Here is a 26006-nt window from a genome sequence, read left to right as displayed (position 1 = left end):
GAGGTCAGGAAGTTCATGAGTTGGGATTTACCGGCCTTGTAGTGAATACACGAGGAGCATGCAGGGAAATCAGTGGAAACCTTCCTCATTGCCTGGTGTGCTATTCCTCCAGGAGATGTGATACAAGAATCCTGCACTGATTGGATGTACTGTAACACCGGCGTCGAGACACACAGCAGGAGGAATCCCAGCAGGAATTGTTCAAATTTGAATTGTCTCGTTCTGTTTTTTGTCTTCCAAAATCTGAAAATGTAAAAACGCACACAGGCTTGTCAAGTAAAAATGAGGTGAAAGTGGTATAAAGCTTTCTGTCAAAGGAATGTATACAGGGTGTTTGAGTTGGAGAGTTTCCTATTTCTTTTGGACATGCACACCCTTCCTAAAGCTCCTTTACAGTTCTTATAGGTATAAAAGTTAAATCCCTAAACCTTTGAACCACTCTCTGCAGCATTAGGGGACAAGCCTGCTGCATTGCCTTGGCCCTGTGAAGGCCTGGAATGGTACATGTGCCTCTGAGTACGTTCATGTGTACATGAACAGGGGTGGACTCAGGATGTTTGAGGGCTAGGGGCGAAAAAAGGGCACCAGCTGTATGTGATGGGGCACCAGTGCGCAAAAAGTCGTATTTATGTGATTAGAGGGCACTTAACATAAATCTTAATTGAAATGTGTTTGCTGTAAAACTACCTAAAAGAGTACTTTGATGTTAAAACTGAACTTGGAGAGGCCATTGAATAGTTCAATTCTGAAAAAAACAATTCATCCACTTTGGAAAGTTTGTGCAAGAGGAAACTTATTAGACAATTTTTCAACACTGCACATGATTTTGTATAAAAAATTTAAAAAAATACTCACGATTTTGGAAGTTAAGCCCTAAAATGACACTGGGGACTTTTCGCCTGTTATGACCTGATATAATGTTTACTAACTCTGAGCCAGTCTCGCCTGCAAAATTCCAGATGCCTGCCAGTTTGGTGAGCTGTCTGAGCCGATTTTGCTTCATATTACTTAAACAGAGCTTTTTTTGCGTGTCTTGTCAGGGGACGGGAAAACCTTGGATGCGTCACCGATAATTTCATGCGCTTGTGTGAGTGTGTGTTCTTTTGACTAACATGAACCACATGTGTTGGGGAAGCATCGTGTCCCCGAAAGTGGGCCCAGTTAGGGGGATTACAGCTGGTAGAGATGGATGTAGAGATAGGAAGTGGAGGAGTTGAAAAAGAAGAAAGTGGGTACACATGGCAGCCAGAGATTAGACCAACTGTTTTCACTGCTGGGTGGCTCACTGTCTTTTCTCTCTGAAATACATGCCAGGACAAAGAACTGCACAGCTGTCCCCCATCTATCCGCGATGGTAACCCGGTATGGCAGTGGGAGCGGTAAGGATGGGGGCACAGTAGCAGAGAAAGGGGGTAGAAAATTGGGGTTTAGCCCTCAGAAGTTCCTGTGCTTTGTTTTGCGGTATTATGGCACAGCACAGCGTGCTAGGGCAGTGAGGTCAGAAACTTGAAACAGAACCCAGTGAGAGCCAGCCGGTTCATTGCCAGAGTAGTTTTTCCCTGATTTACAGGCTGCATTAGCTAACTAAGAAGAGGGATTACACTGTGAATCTTGCTATAAATTTCAGTCATTCAATTTTTTTCACAGAAGTGCATTACATAAAAGGTGTCGCTTGACTGTAACTTAAACCGAGGGTTGGTCATTTTATTTTAGAAGCATTTTTTGTTATATTTGTAGAAAGACAACAAAAAAAGAATAAGAACCTGCCTGTTGCTGTCGCAGGCCTGTAATAAGTCCGTCCAATCATTTCATATGCCCACTTTCCTTTCTACCTACATATCTGCCTGCCTGTCTGCGTGCACTAACTTTTTACACTGGTTGCACTGGAGCCCCTAACTTTTTCATTTAGGTGCACCAGCACATAATTTAGACGCACCCAATAATATATTTTAATGTCATTTCTTTACACATTATGTACATTATTATAAATAGGATTACATGTTTTTTCTTCTTGCATTTCTAAATCGCAGCACGCACAGCAAGAAATTGTGATAGCCTACATTGCACTACAAGGCAGTGGAGACGCTATACATTGGTGTTTTTTTTAGCGCCTAAACTCCATCTTGAACCAGATAGATTCCCACCCAGTGGCACATTGCTTCAATAACAATACCCCCCATTCTGTCCCTGCAGTGGGTGAGCTGATACAATCCACAGGCCTTCAAAGACCCCTATGGAAGACCTACTTTCTTAGGCTTCATGTGATAACCATAACAATAATCAGGCTGTCACTCAAGGGGGAACTGTCAATATCCCAGCAGGCATCTGGCAGCCCTTGGGGTAAATATGGCACCCCTATACCCCCCCTAAACATGCACTCCCTTATAGCACAAAAGCAATGAGAAAGCGAGGGAGACGCAGTGTCGCCTCAACGGCAATAAGTCAACTCGTATTTAAAATCGCAGTTGGAGAAAATTGGGTTAGATTATGGCCTCTTTATGTACACTCTATGTTCTCAAGGGAGGCAGCTCGAGCACGGCAAATAAATCGGCATGAATAGACAGCAATGTTGGCCGCGTTAGGTTCTCGAGCCACACGTAAGACTGACAGTTTCATGTGCGGTGGCGGCGAAAGTGAAGTAAACAACTAGTGCGTGAATAAGCCAGTGTAAGTTGTTTTCAGGTTGCTAAAACGAGGCGAGACGACGAAACTTTTAAATAAATACAGTCACCTTGTATGAACTCTTTATATACACCCTCCCTCAAGGTTGTATCAAGGTTGGCTGGAGGTTTTTCCTGCACGCATCGCCCTCATTCAACCAGCAGATGCTTTATTACCTCCAGGTGTGTTTTGCTTTCATGTGCATCGGCCTTTAATCCTTAGATTCATCTCCTGCTAAGGGCCATTTTAAATGTTTTTGTGAGGGTTCATTATGTTGCGTATAGGGGTGTCTGCACGGAAGTTGACCGGCTGATAACCTTTTTATGCAAAGCAAGAGGGAAAAAATACAGTTTTCTCAACAGCCACCTCCGCCGAGCTCCACATTGCCATGAAGGTCCCCTGGAGAAGAGCCAGGGGCAATCTATAATTCATACGGCTCCATGTAGGATCAACCCTGGCTTTATGTAATCACGAAGAAGGGTCTGTAATGTTCAATCAGTCTGCACCCCTGCAGGAGTCTTGGCAAACCTCTTAAAGGTTTTCAGTGCTTTTGAGAGTTGTCGGTAAGTGTGCGCAGCCTGAGTGGCCCTGAGATGAAGTGTGTGTGTGTGTGTGTGTGTGTGTGTGTGTGTGTGTGTGTGTGTGTGTGTGTGTGTGTGTGTGTGTGTGTGTGTGTGTGTGTGTGTGTGTGTGTGTGTGTGTGTGTGTGTGTGTGTGTGTGTGGAAGTGCTGTTGAGGGCACAGCTGAGGTTTCAGGCTGCACTGTACTCAAAACAAACAACACACTTGTGCTCTCCTAAAGACACGCTAAACGCGCTCTTGACAATGAAAAGATACTCTTCGAGGAACATGCAGCACTGCAGTCTGAGTCAGTTTCAAGAAGAAACGGGCTTAAAAGTTTAATTTTAGATTAAATAAAGCCTGTAATTAGATTTTTTTAAATCAAAGCAATCCCGAGAATTAACTCTCCTCTTTAGAGATTCTTTAACATGCCCTCCTTTTCCCTCCTTTAATGGCTCTCTGGTATCTCTTTGCAATCTCCCGGAGTCCCTCATTCCCTCAGTCCCCGCTGAAAAATCCCCCAAACCATCCCTTCCTGTTGTAAATCTAATTCGAGGAGGCAAACAGGGCTCCTCGCACACAGAGAAAAGCAAGTACATGAAACAGCCATGCATGGCCTTGAGTGAGTCATCTAATATGGGGGGAGTGCCTTCACACACACACACAGCCACTAAGCCACAGCCCTCCGTGGCTTTCAACAAAACATCTATTCTGAGTCGCTTTCAAGTTGTGAGCGATCCTCCAATTTTGGGGAAGTAAACTGGAAGAAGACACAGCGACATATCAGGCTTCTCTGTCTTTTGCAATCACAAGTTTGGGAAGAGGATTGTTTGTCATAACGGAAGCTCAGTTGATATGGCGTCCACCGTGCATGCTGAGATTTCTTGTCTACATATGGTTGTCATTGTAGGATTTGCAGGAGAGTCATGGGAAAGGAAGAACAAACGCATGCAGACATACAAGCATATATTTGTGATTCCGCGGTCGGCGTGCACTGTGATTAGCCTGATTGGGCCTAAATCTTTGCTGAAAGTAGAATACCACACAAGTTTTGTGAAAGTTCGATCTTTTTTTTCAGTTGTTTGTCAAAAAGACACTCGTCCTGTCAGTCCTTCAATGTGCCAGATGTGGTAGTCTGATAAGGCAGGTGCTCCAGTTCACCATTACTGCACAAAGAACATCCTGTTCCCATGAAGGGAACAGGTGAGGCTCTTCTTAAAGTCTTGTCATGATGACATTGATTGATTCTCTGTTGTATATTGGTAGTTGTCAGTTGAACACTCTGAAATGTAGTACAGGGGAGGAAAGGGGCCATGTTTAAGGAACATTTTAGGGTGGTTCCCTTTTTGAAAGAAGAATAAGAATCCACCCTAAAACATGAGTCACATCATCATAATGTTCCTATAATCCTGTGCCTTTTAGTCAACAGATGTGAGAGCCCTTGTGGCTGCAACTAAAAAAAAAAAACAAGAGCTTAGAGGTAAATCTGTGATCTATTCATGTGGACAATGAGTTACACAGCATGATAGAATTAATGTAATTTTCTTGGGTAATGGGCACATTTCCTGCTTTAGATCTGTGAATAATACAGTGACTTAAAACACCACACAGGCGGTGAAATATTGTTAAGTGGCAAAGTCCTTTGCCTTTGTATGGTACGTACCAGCCCAGGATCAAATCTCACCAAGAGCCTTCTCCTGTTTTACCTCGGCTCAGTAATTCCCTGCTGTCTGAATACAAAATACCTAACACAAAGGGTGAATGGACTGCCTGTACTCCTACTAAAAGACACTAGGTTTTATTAGTTTACAAAGCCAGTTTATTGTGAGGAGAGCAGCTCCGGAAAAAAGGCTCTTGAGGAGCTCATTGAGTGCTTTCTCTCAGCTTTCTGGCCTTGTATTTGCATTTGGTTTGGAGAAGATTCACTTGTAAGCATTTTCCAAGTTGGTGTTTTTCCACAACCGTTGCTTTTCTCTCATAGTCATCACTCTTGTGCGGGGCTTTAGTTGTCAACAGGTTAATTTTTCCACACTGGTATATGTGCTTGCGTGTGTGTGAGTGTCAGGATGTCAGTGTGTGGTTGACGAATGAGACCCCAGGTATGGAGCCTGCAGGTAAAGCGAACACGCCTCACAAGCTCCTGCATGCTTCGTTTGAACTCAGATCTGGTTTGAAAATCAGTGAAAAGCTCAATATCAGCAGAGCTTACATAATAAAGGCACCTTGCCCTCCACTAACAGGTAAATAATGGTAGTTTGACCTGGTGCTCCCTTTTTCCACAGATGCATGAAGGTCATGTCTTTGCTTTATTGCAGCAGCAGTGTTCGCCATAAATACTCCTTTTATATTACACTTTAACTACCTCTGTTTCTTAGTATCCAGTCGTATCCTTTTCTTTTTTTCACCCCAACAACCTTTTAATGTACTTCTATCTCTGTCTGTCCCTGAAGGTAAGAACCCCACCGACAGCGGGGCTGCAGGGGACTATGGAGTGCCAAATCCTGGACCTGCATTCAAAGAGGTGTGGCAGGTGAAAGTGTGGCCCAAAGGCCTGGGTCAAGCCAAGAACTTGGTGGGCATCTACCGCCTTTGCCTGACTGACAAGACAGTCAACTTTGTCAAGCTCAACTCTGATGCTGCTGCTGTGGTGTTGCAGCTGATGAACGTCCGACGCTGTGGCCATTCAGAGAACTTCTTCTTCGTCGAGGTTGGACGCTCTGCCGTGACAGGCCCGGGCGAGTTCTGGATGCAGGTGAGCCTGTAATCTGCAGTCCCCTTTATGTTAGCAGTCCTACCCTCCAATCCCACATACATTAAGAGCATTTAATCACCAGTCAGAGAAACTGCAAAGTTACCCAACGTTGGAGTTAGAGTTATAGTTAGGTAGAGGGAGAGTAACCCTGCATTATGGTCCAATTTATATAGGTTGTTGCTTGACAGTAACTTAAAGCTTTTTTAGTGCCTAGACATGAGCAGTTTAGATTGTAAAACTCACTACATTTGCAAAAAAAACTTTTTCCTGTTGTTAAATTGAACCCAGAAGGATGTTGTAAATTAACCAAACCAACCAACCAGTATTTGAGTCTTGCTAATTTAAACATACTCCTTAAATAAAAATGTAATTGAAACACACACATGATTTTAAATCTAAATGTCCAAAAATATGTTTAATTCTGTGTGGTTTGATTAGTTGCGAAGAATAAATACACAAGTAAATCTAGAATTCATTGAGACATAATGTTTAAGAGGGTTTTTGTGACATTTCTCAGGTGGATGATTCGGTGGTGGCCCAGAACATGCATGAAACCTTGCTGGAGGCCATGAAGGCACTGAGCGAGGAGTTCCGCCAGCGCAGCAAGTCTCAGTCAAACTCTGGCCCGGGAGGCGGTGCTACTGCTTCTAACCCCATCAGTGTTCCCTCACGCCGCCATCACCCAAACCCTCCACCCAGCCAGGTGGGCTTCACCCGCCGGCCCCGAACTGAGCCACCTGGCGGTGCTAACGGTGGAGCAGGGGTCAGCAGTGCTAATGCCTCTCCCACGCCTCGTCATAGCTTCCCAAGGTCTCGCACTGCCAGTGATGGGGGGAAGGTTGACGAAGGGATGGCAGGGACTACATCGCTCCAAGGGGTGAGCTCAAGCCCCTCCACCAATGGCTCCTGCTCAACCACCCCAATCCTCAGGTCGAAATCGGCCCGTTCAGCCCCCACCACAGCTGCTAAAACTCCTCTTGGGTTGATGCGCTCCATCTCCACCCCAGCACCCTCACCAGCCCCAAGCCTCTCCTCTAGCTCTGGGCATGGTTCTGAGTTTGGAGGCGTAACATCCTCGACTAGTGCTGGTCCGTCTGGTGCTTACAGTCGTGTCGCCTCCCATCACGCGTCTGTCTCGGGCTCACCCAGTGACTATGGCTCCTCAGACGAGTATGGATCTAGTCCTGGGGATCACACGCTCCTCCCCTCCCCAAGCCTCCCTGGAAGTTCTGTTGGTAGCGCTGGCAGCCAGTCTCTTGGCGAGGAGGGAGCCAACTATATCCTAATGGGCCAACGTAGTGGTGGTGGTGGTGGTGGTGGCAGTAGTAATCAAGGGAGCTTGACATCCAGCTCCCTGCCAGCACCAGGAACACCAGGCTGTGGCTCCCAACCCCAGACTAGGAGAGTGCTGCGGCGCTCCTCTAGCCGCGAATGTGAAGCTGAACGCAGGCTGCTGAGCAAGCGGGCTTCATTACCTCCCATGGCCCTGGAGAGGCTGGCCCCACGTCAGCGCAGAGCTGAGGAGCCAGCAGATGAAGATTCAGCTGATTATGCAATCATGTCGAGGAGCACCAGCCGCGAGTCCTTTAGTTCCACCTCTTCTTCTACACAGAGGGAATCTGTCATGGGTCCTGGGTCAGCAGGGGGAGGAGGAGGGTACTTGGATGTTGCTGGTGAGTTCAAGAGTGAAGGGGGTGGAGGAGCAAGTGGTAATGTAGATTTAGGTGTGGACAATGGGTACATGTCCATGCTTCCTGGGGTCACTCAGCCTCCAGTAACCTTGTCCCAGTCAATGGCAGTCTCTGTCCCAGACTCTGATTCCAAACCTGCTGATGATTACATGGCCATGACCCCCAACAACAGCGTATCCCCTCCACAACAGATTCGCCCTCCACCAGCCTCTGATGGCTATATGATAATGTCCCCCAATAGCAGCTGCTCACCTGACCAGCGTGGAGGTCTCTCTGGAGGGGCTTGGGTGGGCAGTGGCAGTGCAGACAGCAGGGCAGGAAGTGACTATATGAACATGTCTCCAATCAGCGCACGTTCTGTAAATGGCAGCCCCCCACCTCCTGAGCACACCGGTCATTTGGAGAACATTTCTCAACAGCAAGCCCCCAAGATGGTGTATTCTTACTATTCACTTCCCAGGTCTTACAAACACAACCCCTCTGCTGGACACTTTGATGATGGACCTGGACGAGGCAGAAGACCCAATGGGAGTTGTAGTAGGGGCATGGGTGGAGGTAGGACTATGGGAGGGCGCCAAGAGCAACCAGCAGCAGGCAATTCAATGATTGGACGCCACCTGTCACTCTCCTCCTCCTCGTACTCGTCCAGCTCAGCTAGCAGTGAGAGCCTCGGAGAGAGCGAGGACCGAGCTACCCAGGCAGTAAGCACCATGGCTGGGGGAGCTCAGTCCAAAGACGGGAGTAAGCTCCAACAGAGACGGGGCTCTGGTGGGTTGTCCAAGCAGGGTAACCATACTAGAAGTAGACCGGTGAGCCTGTTTGTTGATGTATCCAAGGCTAACACCCTTCCCAGGGTCCGTGAGAACCCCCTGCCCCCAGAACCTAAGAGCCCTGGGGAGTATGTTAGCATTGAATTTAAAGGGGAAAAGAGCAGCCAGACTGGGGTTGCAGGAGGACGTGGCAGGGGTCTCAGGCATGGCTTATCATTGCCTCATGGCTCAAGCAGCAAGCATCCTCAACACAGGCCAACTTCTTGCTTAGGGAACTTTATCCCCCTCTCCCGTAGCCCCTCTGCCCCCATCACTCCCCCAGCTGCCTCTGAGTATGTCAACATGGACTTGGGCCCTTCTCCGTCCCCCTCACCCCTCTCCCTTACTCCTCTAGTTTTCCCTTCTTTCCACACCCCTCCCACGCCTCCAACTCTTGCTCATGCCCCCAAAGCATGCGATGAGGGTACTACCAGCCCTCGTGAAGAGGCAGCTGAAGTGGCTGAGGTCCCACTTCGGAAAAGTAGAGAAAGTGTCCCATCAGTGAGCGAGTCTGAGTCTCCAACATCCTGTGGAGACTACACGGAGATGGCCTTCAGCTTGAATAGCAACACCGTCCCTAGGTCATCATCCTGTGTCTCCCCCAAAGCCCCTTCCCCCACCAGGACTGATCCTTCTGCTCCAGTGCTATCACGGGGTCTAGACTTCCCCCTAGCCAAACCAGGACCCAACCCAGATCATGGGGCTAAAGTTATCCGGGCAGACCCCCAAGGACGCAGACGCCACTGCTCAGAAACCTTCCTTGCCTCACCTTCCCTCCCCACCTCTACCTCTACTTCCTCTTCTTCCACCGCCTCCCTCTTTCCGGAACATGCCCAAGCTGTGGCCCGCCGGCTGGGCTTCGACAGCATGCTGTGGGGGAACGGTGCTGTGACTGATAACCCTGCTCAGTTCACTCTCCCTGGACAGCAGTCCCTCCCCACAAACACTTCGTCCACGGAGCAAGGCCTTAACTACATAGACTTGGACTTGGCCAACAAAGAAAGCCCCCTTTTGGGTCTGGATGGACCCTCAGGTAGCCAGGCCACCTCTCGCCTCTTCTCTGTACTGGGTGGAGGGTCGGGGGTCGGGGGAGTGAGCGCGGCAGTCAGCAACAGCAGTAGCAACTCCAGCCTCAACACTTACGCCAGCATCGACTTCTACAAATCAGAGGAGCTGCGGACACATCAGAATGGAAACAAGGAGGGAACAGGTGAGAGTTGCTTCTATTCTTTGTTGGATTGTGTCTAGCATCGTGTCTCTTTAGTTTTCCTTGTGATCTAGAGTCTGACCAATGCTGGAATTTTGGGTCAATCCGTAAACTTTATTGTCCAAAATGACGTCAGTACACTGAAACAGTAAGCTTAAATTGGGAATTTAATAATAACTAATCACCCCAGATATCTTTTTCTGAATGTAAGCCGAAGATTGGGGAATATAGGTCGATTTTGATACATTGGTCAGACTACTATCACTGCTTTTGTTGAGTTTGTGCCCTTTCCTTTCCTACTTGTGCTCTGTCACAGTATTCTTATGTAAAAGAAAAAGCTCAGGATAATCCAATAGAGCACAGCTCTCCATCTCTGCTTGTAATGAAACTTCACCTGACGCCAGATTAGAATATAGACACCAGTTTGATTTGTATGACTGTCTGCATGACCACAATATGAGATATAGATTGGCTGCTCTGACATTTCATAAATAGATTTGCTTCTCTGGGCCCTCCAAAGGCATATGTGTACTCACCTTATGTGATTATATAAGCTGCTCAAGGCCAGACAACCTATTGGAATACCAATTAAAATCGATGTTATGGAAATTACTGTAGATCCTTTTGAGAATTCTTGAATGGTTGGTAAGCATTCAGGTACCTCCGTTTTCCGTTCAGTGTTATTTATACGTTCATGACAGCATATGACAAGTAGCAGAATCCTTCTGCTCCAGATGAGCTTGTGTTTGCCAATGAGAAAAGCTGTCTCAAACATCTCACTGCAGTCTAACTCTTAGCAAAGAAAACCATTCAGACCCACCATTGAAGCATTGTACTCCAAGTTCAATAAAGTTGAACTTTGACCCAGTTTTCCATTGACCTGTCAAGCTAAGATCCTCCGATGTGGCATGAGTAGACGAAACCAATGGAGGAGAAAAATGATTATTCTTCACACCTCAGCTTTTCTGTTATTTTATGAGTTTACATAAAACTTTAAAATTATAATGATGTTATAAAGGAAAATATGCAATCATTCAAGTAGGGTTGCCAGGTTTGTAGATGTGGCTATAAAAATTGATAAATATGATATGTGTGCTTAATTCAAGTGGAACGTTGTGGTTTTTGTGCTGTTTTATTTTCTCTGATTGCATGCACAAAAATCTACATTTACGCCATAACTGCAACTTTTTCTTGTAAGGAAGCAAGGTCACCAAGGCCAGATGATGAATTAGCATTGTATTTACATTTTTTCCCTGCTGTGCGGGGCAGTTTTCTAGCTGTGGGGGACCACCGCAGCTAAACAATGCCTCAACTAGGTCACTGCGAGACGTTTCTTCATCGAAAAACATTCTCTTTGAGCCACTGTCTGCACCAAATTGGGCTGTTAAGAAATAGACGCCCGCAGCTTAAGCAGATAGAGGCAGCATTTAAATGGAGATGTGGATTTATATGCATCAGTAAAACACTCAGTAGTCTTACTTAACCTTCCACAGTGAGGCTCTTGTGATGAATGCATCCTGCCAAGCCTTGTTGTTTATGTAGCCCTGCAAGCCTCCGCATGATTTGTACCGTAGGTTGTGTTAGACTTAAACCTCATGGGTTTCTGTGGCAAACATCTCATAGCCCGGCTCCACAGTTGGATTTAATGAAAAATGTAGGGCATTAGCGAAATTCATCATGGGATCTTGCGGTGAGCGGAGTAAGGCTGAGCTCAACAGTTGGTTTTCACAGATGGAAATGAACCATCAGGCTGCATCCATAAGTCGCTGCTGTGTTGGTTTTATTGGGAAATGGAGGCCATGTTGGTGGAAGCAGGCGGGTGTGTATTTTAAATATAAATGCTAGCAGGCTACCACAGTGGGACCATATGGGCTCTGGCTGCTGAGTATGTCAGCGGGGCAGCGTGGGGGAGAATGTTACACATTGGCTGTGAATGTTGAGATGGGGCCAGTGTTTCACTCACACAGCTCTCAAATGCCTCTGTACAGTGTTCCCCCTCCTTTCATCCCCTCCATTCCGCCTCCCCCTCTTTCCTCCTCCAATAAATGATCCTTTTGTTTGAGTGTTTTTGCCGCGGTGGGCTGGCGGGCCTCTGCAGGGCTGAGCCCCAAGACTAGTGGACTCTCCTGAAGCTGTTTTCTCTTGCAGTCCATAATTTGCGGCCTCTATATCTCACTTTCTTGGTTGTTGTCTTACCTTGGTTGTTTCTTAATTGCTGTCTTTGTATCTTTGTTTTTCTTTTTCACTGCTTGTCCTCGCACTTATTCATCAATTCACAATCTTTGTCCTCAGCCGACATCTAGGCTGATGGATTTTTGAAATTCCTTCCCTCCCCTTTGTTCACAACACATACTGCTGTTCAGATTTCTTTTTTCACCAAAGCTTCTTTTGTCTTGATGCCTTTCGTCCACCTCCCTTTTCACATTGTGTTTCACTCCATCCTTTAAACTCTTGCAGAGACATTTAAAAATAGATTTTTAGTGCTGCGCTGAAACGTTTTTCCTTTTGCTGTAGAGCAGAAACCAGAGGAAGAGACAGACAAAAACAAAAATGAAAAGCAAAAAGATGGTACATGACGACCAATATATCCGTTACTATAAACAAGTTTAGAAACGATTAATTATCTTGTCTGCGTGGATCCTGTGGGCTTTTTTAAAAGTGTTCTCATCTACAGTAATTACAGGGATTTTTCCCCCAACAGGCACCAGCTTGTATAGGAAAGAGTGTGTGTATGTCTCTGGGGTGCATACTTTTGGCACAGAGAGCCTAAAGGCTAAAATTGAACATCAGTAGTGGGACATGTGCCAAAAACAATCTTATTTGACTCTGGTTATGTAATGCGTGTAAAAATAACATCTCAGTATTTAGATAATGAGGAGAAGCAGGGTGTGCTACTTCTCTCCAAATAACGTCTTTTAGAAATGAAATCAGAATGAATCAGCTGCAACAAATATGATGCGTGCGTTTTTTTTCGCCTTGCGGCACACATTTGTAGTCTGCATGTCTCGTTGTAGTAAATGAGTGTGTGTGTTGATGTGTTTGCTTTTTATGAGCGTCAAGTTCAGCTGAAGTGTGAGAGACAGTCAGACAGACAATGTGTATATTTCACTCTTCGCGCGTGTGTGTTGGCATTTCCCACATAACGGACGAGTGTCGTGACCTTTTTAGGAGAACGAAGACCAAGACATTCGTGCATGAAGTGGGGCGTATTTTCAACCCAAAATGTTAATTTAAATTAAATCAGCCACAGCTCCCACAACGTCCTCCAGGAAAACCATGTGAGAGTTTTATTATCCACGCTTCCAGCTGTCTCTTAACTTTATTCCTTTACCATCTGGAAGCGGATGTGTATGCCAGTCTCAAAATAACCTGAAGCCCTTTAAAATTCCTTTTGCCAAGTTGCATGGTTAATATCTACAGTTGGACTGTAAATTAAAATTTTTGTTTTGCTTTCCCTAATTTCTGAATCACATGTTGTTGTTCACAGAAGCGGGACTGTTTACATTTGTTTACTGTCGGCTAATTGGGCAAAACTCATGCATAACTGACTAATTGGATCAGTATCCAGAGTGTGTGTTTGTGCGTGTGTACTCTCTCCTAGTGTCTGAAAATCATAGTATATGCAAACACTTTTTGAGTTTATCAGTTCATACAGAGCTAAAAAAAGATTTTGCTCTATGCAGTTTCTCTGAGGAAAAAAGTTAACATTGGGAGGTTGTGAGGAATTAAGTTTCACATAGTTGGATTTTAGTCCATATAGGGGTGGGTGATATGGAGAAAATCTTCTGTTATGGTATATGTTATTTAGTATGGGGATAGTGATTAGTATTGTGATCTAAATTTTCAGTAAAATTCATTTAAGAAGCTTTTTAAAGATGAAATAACCAGATGGAAAGTCTGTTTTTAGCTAATCCAGTGAAATAAAGTTGTCAGATAGTAATGCAAAATACAGAAAATGTATAAATTAATAAATCTGTACTATAATGCCTATTGAAAATCAACTTACTAACTACATTTAAAAGTAAATTAACGCTGACCCTCCCATGTTGTTTTATTGGTAACACTGCAGGGTTTCTTGGCCCAGTTGGTAGCTGGTTGGCGCACACACACACACACACACACACACACACACACACACACACACACACCTCCTGTAAGGTGGTGTCCTCCTGTCTCAGGTCATATGGGCCAGGAAAAAAGGTAAACATACTTAAAGTCAGTTAGTGAAGCAACCAGGATATCACACACAAGCATGCCCTTTTTAGCAACCACATCATGTCAATTAGAAGTGACACGAAACTCACTCCCGTTCCCTCCCTGTTTGTCTGACTGTGTTCCTCTGTGAACGTTGAAGATAAAAGAAGTTGATTGCAGTTATTTACATCAGGGGCCGACAATTTTATAGATGGGAAAAACAAAATTAAGGGATAAATCTGGTTTATTGCAAGCAGGTCTTATTTCTGCTTTCGGTAGTGGTAAGTTCTTGTGTTTGTGCTGAATGTTGCTGAGATTTGGGAAGATGGCAGCATCGCGGCAGCACAGTGGGAGAAGACGCACGAGCAGTCAGGTGATCAGAAAGTGAATGTGCGTGACTGGAAATAAAGTAATAATCCACTGCAGTAGAAAACTGTTCACGCACAACTACAGTAAGTACAGGAGTTCAAACATGAGGCAGAAAAACATCTAGAAACTGTGAGAGATGATCAAATTTTATAATACTTCCTCTGAGTGGTGCCTGCGTGTTCCCAGATCGCAGCAATTAACTTGGTAGTTGCATTTTCAGGGCTCCAGGGTGTGACTGTGTTTGTCGCACATGCACCCAAAAAATCTGTCAAGTGCGACTTCACATTTTCAATGGTTGCACCGGTGGGCCTCAGACTGAGATTATTGCAATTTTTTGTTGCATGTGATTTAAATAAAGAAGAAACATTTCGACCTTTTGAAATCTGACTTTTCCCCTTAGTGAAAAATGTATAAATAGAGCTGTATTACATTCATCAGTCGGTTACAATTTTCCCGACTGGTGTTCTGCAAACACTTTGGAAAACACAGAGGTTCCTATTGAATGAATGGACTTGGGTGATTGGCCATCATTTCTCTTAAGCTCTCAATGTCAAGTCAGGGAAAATAAGACCCACGTTATAATTAATGTTTTAATTATTTGATCATTAAATCGTTAAACTGGCCGTATCTAACGAGTCTATGCTGTAACGAAGACATACCGTCTTCACACAGTCTTCCTTCTGCTGCTTCTTTATGCAGCTGACAAGGTTTTCTTTTTTGCCGGGTGTCTAATCCAGGCCAACACTCAGTTAGACTAACAGCACTAGTAGTGTTATGTAAAACACAACCACGTGGACGGGACGTGACCCCCATAGAGGGTGAGGCTCAGGGCACAATGTGTGTGTGCACACTCTGATGTTTATCTGTGGTGCCTTTTTAACCCGGTTTGTTCCAGCGCAGGAGGCAGACCGAGCTGCAGCACAGTGACACACAGCTCCACTCATGTTTATGCAGAGCGTAAACACACACAGATGTGAAGGAGAGAACATGTGGAGGACAAAATCCGGCGTTGTCGGTTAACTTGTCCATAATTTAGCATTCATTTATGAAGTGTGACCCCTTTTGAGAGCCAGATTCGACTGTGGTATAATCGATTGTATGGTTATGAAAAGCAGGACGAGGTGGGAGGTGCACCGCTGCATCTTATGATTGCATAATCCACATTGAGATGGTCATTAGCTCAAATTTCGACACACTGCATGCTTGACTTTCCTTCATTAGCCTAATTACAGCATTACATAACTGCTTTGCCCTCATGGGAAGATGCAGAACAACCTGCGCGGCTACGTGAGGACAGCAGGCCGAATCCATTTCCCCGCTAGTTCGAGTAAACAAAAGCCACATTTGTGTGTTTGTCTAAGATTCTCCACTCACATTCGGACAGGTTTGTTTGAATGATGTCATAAAATGGAGGCGGTACAGGATCCTTTTTGGGGAGCTGGTTTGTTTTTTTAAAGGCGAGGACGGTAAGTTCTCTTGAAGTCCGGTCGGCTTTGTTTGGGTGGTCTGTCGAGCGAGTCACCGAACTCGCGGCGCACATAGCAACAACCCGACTCTGTTTGGGTTTTCATGGAGCCTTGAAGGTTGTGTGTGTGCCTGTGTGTATATTAGAGGACTCGAAGGCTGAGCCGTTTTTTCCCACTGACTTCACAGGCCATGTGATGAGGTCATCTGCATACGCCGCAGGAGCAGAGGCATCGTCTCATTACAGGCCGTCGCCTCTGAACAGTTAGGTGAATCAAAGGCTTGAGGAGTAATCGGAGTAAAATAAGAACACACACATACAGCTATGTAACAGATGATCAAGCTGCCATATACACAAACTGAATGACTAGTCGTCTACAAACTAGAAACGAGAAGTAAAAGTGTCAAACATTTGCAGGTTCCAGCTTCTTAAATGTAGAGATTTGCTGCTTTTCTTTGTCATTTATGATGTGTTGGGGCCCTGGGAAAAGCGTGATGAGAATTTTTCACATTTTTTTTTTTATATATTATCGACAAAACGATGAATCCATTACAGACCAGTGTGAGCAAATAAAAGTCTGTGAGAAAACAGGCAGGCTTTGCAGTAGCACCCAAAGGCTCTTTGCAGTTACACCTGGCGCCATCATGGAGATCCATCGTGTCAAAATAATGTGCTGAATATGTAACAGCCACTGAACAACAGGACGGACACCTGGACAACTGTTTTGTGTAGTCGGTGATGTTCCATGTCAGAGTGTGACGGCATGCAGTGGTTTTGATGAAGAAGTTCTCCTCTTACTTAAATGTTTGGTTCGTATCAGGACAGATATTTGCCCGTTCTCACCCTGAGAATCCATCTGCTTCATTTCAAGAAGCTTGAACAAACTGATGAGTTTTGGCATGAATGATCTTCTAACGAGCCAGAAGGTTCAAGTCGCTGCTCTGGTGTCGGCATGTTACCTCAGGTACAAATGAAACTGATGAAATGCGATCAAGGTAGACCGGCTTGAGGACTGTACGAATGCTTTTGAAGACTTATCCGATGCCAAAACATTTGAGAGCAGTTTGATTAGGATGGGAAGAATTTTACAACTCCAATCATATAATCCTTCATCGATCACAGCCGTCATGTTGCGAAGTCATCTGCCTGAATTATGACAGTCGCATCTTTTTGACTGCATCTTGGAAGTGAATGAAAGGGCGGCTTTGATTCCCGCAGCGTTGGTTACAGTATCAGTTCACAATATGAGACATTCAGTGATGGACGACACAACCTCAACCCGTAACAGAAAATCGATCAGATGTGTCTCTAGGGAATATCAGTGTCCTCACATAAACGGCTTATTGTAAGAAGCAGAGTAGATTTCTCTGTTCTGGGAAGTCAAAACGGCACCAACTGTTACTAAAAAGGATTCAAATCGAATTTATCTGCTTACTTTGAGGAATTTGATGGGGTCATTGAAAGTAAAAGTAGTCACGCCTGTAGAGGAGTTGTGTTAGGATGTTGCCTGAGGTCTACTGTCTCTGCCACAGACTAATCTTCCATTGACTATAATGTAAGGAAGAGGAGGAAATGGGAGGATTTGGTTCTGCACAATGAATAGAGACTAAATCTCCGTGTGTGTGTGTGTGTGTGTGTGTGTGTGTGTGTGTGTGTGTGTGTGTGTGTGTGTGTGTGTGTGTGTGTGTCTCCCTGAGCACTTGTTGACCCTTCATACACCATCCTCTGTAATCATTATTGAACCCTAACTCTGATCTTTTCATAACCTTCTCTTCTGTCTTTGGATGGAAATTTTTTTTTTCTCCCTACGTGCGTCGGTTAATATTGACCGTCACCCTCGCATATTTGCTTTCATACTGTATTACTATTTGCCTCATTTCGACAGACATCAGATGGTCTTTTCATAATGCGCTGTTGACACGCAAACATTGAAGCCGGACACGTCGGCGAGCACAGAGAATGGATGACGATGCTTCTCGGCAGAGGGGAGAAAAGGTGTGGGAAGAGGAAGGTCGAGCTTTAGGGCTGGAGAAAGAGAGAAGCGGTGATTGATGAGGGGGAGAGCAAAGACGGGAGGTGAGGTAAATATAGAAAGTGGAGATGATGAAGAGGAAAGCGGTGTAAATGTGAAGAAAGTCAGCGTTTTTCTCTCTTTTCTGATAAAAGACGCTGAGTTGTGACGTGTGAGGAGTTATTCTCGGTGTCCAAAAGAAAACGTCTCGCCGATGACGCTGTGAGGTGACTGGCAGTACATTGCTTGTATGGACATCAAACTCCCGAGCTGCAACAATAAATCGATGAATTGTGAACCATTAAATGAATTGCAAACTATTTTAACAATCAACAATCATTAGCTTATGAGTTTTAAAGCTAAAGCTGTTCATTGCAGCTTCTTAAAAGTGGTTCAAGCCAACCAAAAAACACGTCTAGGAGATTTCTATCCGTGACTCTGTTGTCATAACGACAGGTGAGGGAGTGTGTGGACGAACCAGAGATTAATCATGGATGGCGTCATTCTCGTGGACAGATTGAAATAATAAATGGGTCGCCGAATGCACTCAGGCAGCTGTTAATATACCTGGGCTTCCCGCCTAAGTGAACTATATGTGTGGGAAACACTGGAATATTTTCTGTTTTCTTGACTCCTCTGACCGTATACTGAGTATCTCAAACAAGACATTTGAGGACGTCGTCTTCGGTTTTGGGAAACACTGAACAACATTATCTGACATTTTATTGGCTCGACAACTAATCGATTAATCAAGAAAATGCTCACAGATTAATCGACCGTGAAACTAATCCTTAGTTGCAGCCCTTTCACGGCCTCTTCATTGAATCATCAGTAGAAAAGATGAGCAATGCATTACGTAATATCCGCTCCTTTTTGATGAAAAAGTCTGAGAGTGTTTACATCAGAACAAGCGATGACTTCTCAAAGAGCTTTTGAAATGAAACAACCGCAAAACTTAAAAAAAAAACAAGTTCGCCCTGCAGAGAATCACAGACATGTACAGGATCAATTTTGGATGAATTATGCAAGTATGTTCTGAAAGGAAAGAAAAAAGAAAGAAGCTGAAATAACTCAAACTTATAGTTGTTAAATTATACAGAAGACTGCAGCGTTTCTGTCTTGGGAACATTGATGACGTCAGTGAAAGGATTCAGCTGCGGGTGTGAAGGAGACTGAGTGGAGAATGGTGAAGGGCATCGTTATTGAAAAGACTGTCGTAATGTGAAATCCCTATAAAGAGTCTCAAAAAGGAGAAGGTGGAGGTTGAACCTTGCGTCCTAGCGTGGTTCGATGTTCGATATATACAGATGGATGTGTGCGTCATGTGTTTGTTGCCGTGGTGATTACCAGTGAAGAAAACTTGTTGCCTCTGACGTCTTCGCACTCTTTTCACTCCCTTTCTTCGCCTCTCTCCTACCCTGTTATCACCCGCCTGGTTGTGTTTTTCAGTCACTCATCTTCCCAAGACCTTGACCAGGCTACACTGCACATCTCCCACCACAAGCTTTTCTTTTTTAAAGCAGACACACACACACACACGCACACACTTGGTTTGTTTCTGCTTGGTGTGATCTTGCTGATAGTTGCAAGAAAACGATGTGTGTGTTTGTGTGACGCTGATGGCATATTTCACAAGGTCAGGGTGAGAGCAGCGGACCTGAGTGGCTTCATTCTTCAGCTCGTCACATGAAGACTGAAGAGGGGACAGATCAGCTGATAGGACAAGGTGTGTTTATGTTTGTGTGTGTGTGTGTGTGTGTTTCCAGTAAAGTGAGGATCAGATCTCGTTTCCAGGCGTCAGTGTAAGAAACACACCATCCTTTGCTCGGCAGGTGTCACTTACTTTGTCACGTACACACCTTACGTTATCTGATAATGTCTTATCGCCCGCTGTGTTCAAACTAAAAGTTAAACACAGATGTGTCGAGCAAATCTAGGCTAAATCAACACGGGTATAATTTGATGATAAGCCGGTCAGGAAGTCATCTGAAATGGGAGTTTCCTAGAAGGAATTCAGTGAGCACAACGCTAAAGATAAACTGCTGCTAATGGAGCCCAACCAACGGTGGATTTCCTTGGTCGATGGCGACAGAAATATTTGACTTTAAAAGATTATTTTCTTATTTATTCTGGTTAATTGTTTTGTCTTTAAAGGTGTGGTATTGCTTGTTTTTGTCAAACCAATAGTCCTAAACCCAAATGTGCAATCTGAACAGTCAGTTAATCAGTTAATCATTGTTAATTGTCAATCTGCTGATGTTATTATTTTGTTTTCACGTTTCACTGATAAGAATCCCTTAAATTTGTTGCTTCCCGTTCAGTATTTTGAATGTTGTCTGACCGAAACCACCTGTTTAAGTCTTAAATTATAACAAAGATTTGAGGTGTTGGGACTAAAATGCGTCCTGTGAAGACCGAGCTGTGCTTCACTCTCCTTTGGCTTTATAAAACGCTGAAAATCCTGTCTTAATTGGAGACGTTTGCCGTGCTTCTTTATTCAGATTAATTGCTCGTTTTCAGCGATAAATCCCTCTGTTACCCTTGTGCGTATTTAGGGTTCAAACACCTTGCTCAAGGGCTCCTCGACAGGAGCTCCTGCTTGCCCCTTTTCCTTTTGTGTGTGCGTTTCTGGTGGGCTGCCCGGCCGAGCGAATGGTAATTAGGTAGTAAAACCTCGGCTAATGGCTCAGTACTCTAGTCATGTTTTGACTGACTAGTGCCTTATTCACATGCATTTGGCACACAGACACACACACACACACACACACACACACACAGAAGAACACAGCGGCAGGGGAATGAATTGTACTGGCAGCTTGGTCAGTCAAAGAGGCGCCGCCGGACAGACTAAGTGTGTGTTTGTGTGTGTGTTTGTGTGTGTCTCAGGACTTCAGCCATTGAACTTGTCATTGGATGTGACATACAAGCATTTGATTACCACACCTGGTCATGTTTGCTTTACAATTCAGAGCTCTTTAGCTACGTAAAAATGTCTCGATTTCTCTATGTGGTTTACACACACGCATGAGTGGACGCACATAAATTACAAACACACCCACACACACACACACACACACACACACACACAAGTGGGGAGGCTGTGCTGCTCTTAATAGGAAAAGCTGAGACAGATCAGCCGAGCCAATCACCTCTCAGGAAGCAGGGATCAGCCAAAAGCTCCTCAACTAATGGCCAAAGTAACCTTCACCGCCCTGGCTCTGATCTACATCAACTGCAACTACACACACACACACACACACACACACACACACACACACACACACACACACACACCCCTCCTGTCTCTTTTGTCAATACCATTTCTCTCATTCTATTTTGAACAAAGCCGCTCTGCCTCTCTCCTCCGCTCTCCAAACCTCTCTTTCTCCTCCTCCACTTCCTGTCTTTTCTCCTCCTCTCAGTGGACTTTTTGTCTGATTTTTTTTTTTTATTTTTCACACCAGACTCTTGCTTTTTATTTTCTCATAATTATGTTCCACACATTAAGGAGCTTTCAGTTTGGGCCCGTGAGCCATGCTCGATTGAACGAATGAATGAATGCACCTCTTGTAAGGTCGCCGTGAACCGTTGCCATCCATTAGATGTAATATACGGTGCATGATTTATTTTCTGATCTCAGGAAAGATAACTCGCAGGGCAGGTTTGTGTTAAGAAATCACTGCCAACTAAACATCGCCTTGGAAGGCGGTGCGTTCACCTCCCAAGTTAAGGTGAGGCACCTGTTGAAGCAGATTGTGTTTGTGTAAAAGTGTCAATGTAGCTCTCATTGCTTCACTGCATAATGTATAATTTGTGTGTGAATGTGTGTGTGCATGTCATAGTTTGCCAATTTGTACATGTATTGGTGTATTTAAGTCTCTTTGAAGTGGTGCCAATGGGAATAGTTTGACATTTTGCAAAACACACACTCACTATACATGTTTTTATGCCTCCATGCCGGCAACGGCCACCTGTCCATCCTTCTGGCTGTCCTTCCACCCGTCCCATTCCTGTGAACGCGGTATCTCAAGAATGCTGAGAGGGAATTTCTTCAAACATCCACTTGGACTCTGGTGGTCAAACGTCACCGAGTTTTGGCCATTAATCAACAATTCTGACAACATTTTACACCTAATGATGAAGTCATGATGTTTTATATCAGAAAGGTCGAAGGTCGACTTCACTCGGTCCATTATCAAATGGCGTAGTTCGGGAATAGCAACATGACTGGTGTGTGGAGGCACACAACCGCGAGGTGTTGGTTTACAGCTCAACAAACAAGGTTTAGCATGCTAATTAGTGTGATTTAAAGGTAATGGTAGGCAAATATTTACCCTCAGGCAGAGCTGTTTCCCACTGCTTCCAGGCTGTATGCTAAGCTAAGCTAACCGTCTCCTGGTTCCAGCTTCATATTTAACAGATCGATATGAATGATATCAATACTGTCATCTAACGTTTGTCAATAGAGCTCATAAGTGTATTCCCAAACTCAACATGAAATTCAATAATGATTCTGATAAGCTGTTATTCTTCTATTAGCATAAAGACTAGGCCATGCTAACAGCTGAGCTTTGAGCTGAATGCCAAAATGTTCACAGTGGCAATGCTAACAAGCTTGTGTTTAGCAGGTAATACTGTTGACCATATTCTGCTTGGTTGCTAACATTAGTGCTGCTAATTAGCATTGAAGACAAAGTTTACATTGACTTGAACTACTTTAACTGTATGTACTGTATCTTCTGTATGTGTGTGTGTGTGTGGTGCCATCTATATGTACATACCTCTGAGTGTGAGTGTGTTACGTTGGCAGCCTGCCAGCTCCCTGTGTGAGCATGATCCTGGCTACAGAGCGCTTATTGTGCGCTGTGGTATGGGATGTATGCCGGGCCAGCGTCGGGCGCTGGCTAAAAGAACGAGCGGCCTCCCACCAACCCATCGGGGTTACTGAGGGCACAAGAGGAGGAGGAGTGTTTCCCTCCTTTCACACACACTCCTTCTTATTTGTTCACTTTTTTCTCCTCCTCCTTCCTCACACACTCTTCCAGGAAAACATTTGAGCTTCTCCTTTTGCTTTATTTGAGTTTTTTGTGTGCCGTTTTCGGCGTTCTTCTCGCTCCGTGTTTGTTTCCCAGCCTCTTTTTTTCCCCTTCGTCTCCCTTATAAATTCCCCCGGGTGATTGTCTAGATGTCAACACCGCTGCAGTGTTTCTCCCCGTGTCTCCACCATGATCTGTGTGTGTGTCTGACTGTGTGTGTGTGTGCGTTTCATTGGGTTCGGGGGCCATGGCATCGCTCAGCTGCTACTTCTCTAACTGGGTTTGTCTGTAAAGAGCTTAGCACCCGTGGGCGTTGGAGAGCACTAAGCTGATTAACGTCTACTAACGAGCCACTTCTCACATGGAGGCAGTGTATGTGTGTGTACTTCTGTCTGGCTATCATAGTGTTTGTTTATGCGGCTGCATGCGGTCTCGGTACATGTTTGTGTGTGCGCTGGAGGGTGTGTGTTGCACCTTGAGCTGAGCCGAAGCTGGACGGATCAGGTAGAGAAGGTTCGGAGGATGAGAGGAGGTCAGAGTTGATCTCGGGGTCAGCTGAAGTGCTGACGCTGACAACAGGGTGAGAATCAGGTTTAAGACTCCTGCAAAGGAGGTCAAGTTATTCTCAGAGGAGCTGCCATGAAATCCCTTTTTTCCCCGACTCAACCTTGATCTGACTAGACTGTCTGAAGTGAGACCGGTTAAGCCAATTTTTGACTAGAGGACTGTTCTTGAGTCGCTCCTGGCCAACCTCTTTGGAAACACGGTGAGACAGGAAGCAAAGAGAGGTGATCACAAATCAAAATCCTTGAAAACGTATTTTTATTTCGATTTGACTTTTCAATTTATCGTTGCAGCTGTGGTGCAGACACGCCAAATATTGTCATCAAACTGCTGCCTTACTTTATTTAGTTATGTCCCATCATACTCGTTTTAATATTATGCTGTTATAAGTGCATTATCACAGCTTCTGGACAGTTACACTACAGCCAAATGAAGCCAGACTCCACTTCATCTACTCAATTATCAGCAGTTTCAGTCATTTTATTTCATTTCATTGTTATTGTTTATTTCGAGGATTAAAAGTAACTGCACAAGAGTTAGCTAGCAGCTAATGTGCATCTGTTTCTGGGCAGAGAGACAAGAAACCACAAAACGGCACAACACATGAAAGTTGACATAACTCCCATTAAACAGCACAATGGTTGAATTTGATTTTAATGAACTGTTAATGAGCTACAGGTGATTAAACTTGCAAGTGACGGTTGTAGTTTCAGTTCGCAGAATTGACTCTTCAGCCTCTTGAAACGTATTTATGGACAGTAAAATGTTATTATGACCAACAGGAACTCGGACCAAACCTGTGGGAAATAAGACAGTTGTTCAGAATTACCTGTCATGATGGTGAAGGTCAGAGACGTCAAGGGTTTCTGAGTTTATGACAACAACAGCCTGGAATCAACATGCATTTTGAAAAAAAGTATAAAGTAAGAAGTGAAAAAGCAAATTGCTTTTCACTCGTAGCTTTAGCCAACTGATCCTGCAACACTGGACTTGGGGAACTTTCTGCTAAGTAGAAAGCAGTGTTTCAAATTAGAAACAAAAAAAAAGCCCGATCATGGGAACAGCGGGGCCATCTTTTAACTCTATACAGATTGCTCAACTCTGACTGCCTGGGGGTGAACTATAGGCTGAACACACACACACACACATGCGCACACACACATGCACAGCCTGCGTTTCAGTTACCTAATCCTCACACATCGACCAGGGTCCACGTTCTCTGCAGCTTTGTTCAATGTGATCAGGAAGCCAAATTGACACAGAGTCAAGAATTTCATTTCAGACAAACAACTACAGAACATTTTCCAACCTGACACGTGGACAGAGTTTTAGATTAACCCCCGACTGTTCCCCTCGCACACACAAACACAGACACACACTTCCTTCAGCCATCTGCATGCAAATGTGAATAAAACGCATGCAGCTCCTCTCCAGAACACGTTCTATAGTCAGGATAATACGCTCATGTAGGAGCTATATGGTGATTTAGAGAAAGAACAAACAGTCCCTCGACCCTCCTTATGTAACTCATCAGTGCTGATCGAATGAAGGAGCACTGATGTTTGCTCACCGCTGCCATTATTGGTCTGAGAATGGTCGTTAACCTTTACAGTGCTGCCTCACCTCCACGTCACCTCGGCATCAGCACCGTGAGCGGGCCTCAGTGGTAAAACTAACAGCTTCCTGTGCTTAGCAGGGTTTTCTTTCTCAAATTACCCCAAATTGCTGTGGGGCACAGGATGTGTGTGCGTTGTCAGTTACGTGTGAGCACGTGGGTTTTTCTGCCTGGAAATGGTTTTCTCGGGATTAAATTGATTTCTTGCCTAAGGAGACAAGTGTGAACCTTCTGGTGTGGAACGATTAGCCGATTTTATCAATAGTTGATTGGCAGGAGATGAGTTTTTTGTTTGTTTGTTTCAGAGAATTTATGTGCAATTGTTGGAAAAAGGTATTTATCAGGAAATGATGTCTATTTTCTCTTAACTGTTTGTCTCCAGATTATTGAGCTGACTGATTTTTAAAACAAGAACCCTGTAAAAGGATTTAAATATGCAGTTGATGGCCACATACTGTTCATAATATTGTGCTAAAATACAAGAGCTACAGCAGGATGGAGGCGTCGTTACCCTAAATAGTAGCATCTTTGCTCCCACCGGGTGCACGTTCCAATCCTGAACAGGTATTTTTCTCATGAAACATTTAATCCCACAAATAATTAGCTAATGACATGCCCCTCGCCTTTGGAGGCTAAGCAAGTTTACTGCTAGCCAGGCATGCTAACGTTGGTAGCTAACTTTAAAGCAGACAATGACATAGCTTATCGATGCAATATATTTACGAATTTTAGCTTAAAAAAAAAACGTTATAACAAAATCGCTATATATTGTATGGCAGAGATATTTACAGAAGTTAGCATGCTAACCAGCTAGCTAATAGACCTGAAAACCTTTGTCCCAGTAGTCCGAAGCTCCTGTGATAGACTAGCTAGCTGTGTGGCTAACCGAGCTAAGAAGCTAACTAGCTACAGCCACGAATGCATAAAGAGAATACGGTTAGCAGCAGTTAGCAGTGTTCTGTTAACACGCCGCCCCTGTTTGTTGGGAGTATTTTCAACAGGTGGCCAATTCTTACATATTGCACCTTTTTAATACATTCCTTCCACTTGGGCTTGTGTTTTGGGTTTTTG

The 26006-nt window shown here is 44.5% G+C and overlaps 1 protein-coding gene across 2 annotated transcripts in view; it reads left to right on the top strand.

Annotated features, from left to right (window-relative positions):
* The window catches only part of LOC141003248 (insulin receptor substrate 1-B), a 48169-nt gene that overhangs the window by 6544 nt on the left and 15619 nt on the right, over positions 1–26006 (top strand). The window contains exons 2-4 of one of the 2 annotated variants that reach the window (XM_073474545.1): positions 5673–5794; positions 5879–5974; positions 6492–9684. In XM_073474545.1, coding sequence (XP_073330646.1) covers positions 5673–5794; positions 5879–5974; positions 6492–9684 — 3411 coding nt within the window. Of the gene's footprint in view, positions 1–5672; positions 5975–6491; positions 9685–26006 lie in introns of both variants that reach the window. The other variant, XM_073474544.1, reaches the window with a different exon arrangement.

This window comes from Pagrus major, chromosome 10 (assembly GCF_040436345.1).
Source record: "Pagrus major chromosome 10, Pma_NU_1.0".
In the NCBI taxonomy this organism is placed as follows: Eukaryota; Metazoa; Chordata; class Actinopteri; order Spariformes; family Sparidae; genus Pagrus; species Pagrus major.
Note: the sequence above shows the minus strand (reverse complement) of the source record. Positions and strands in the feature narration are given on the sequence as shown.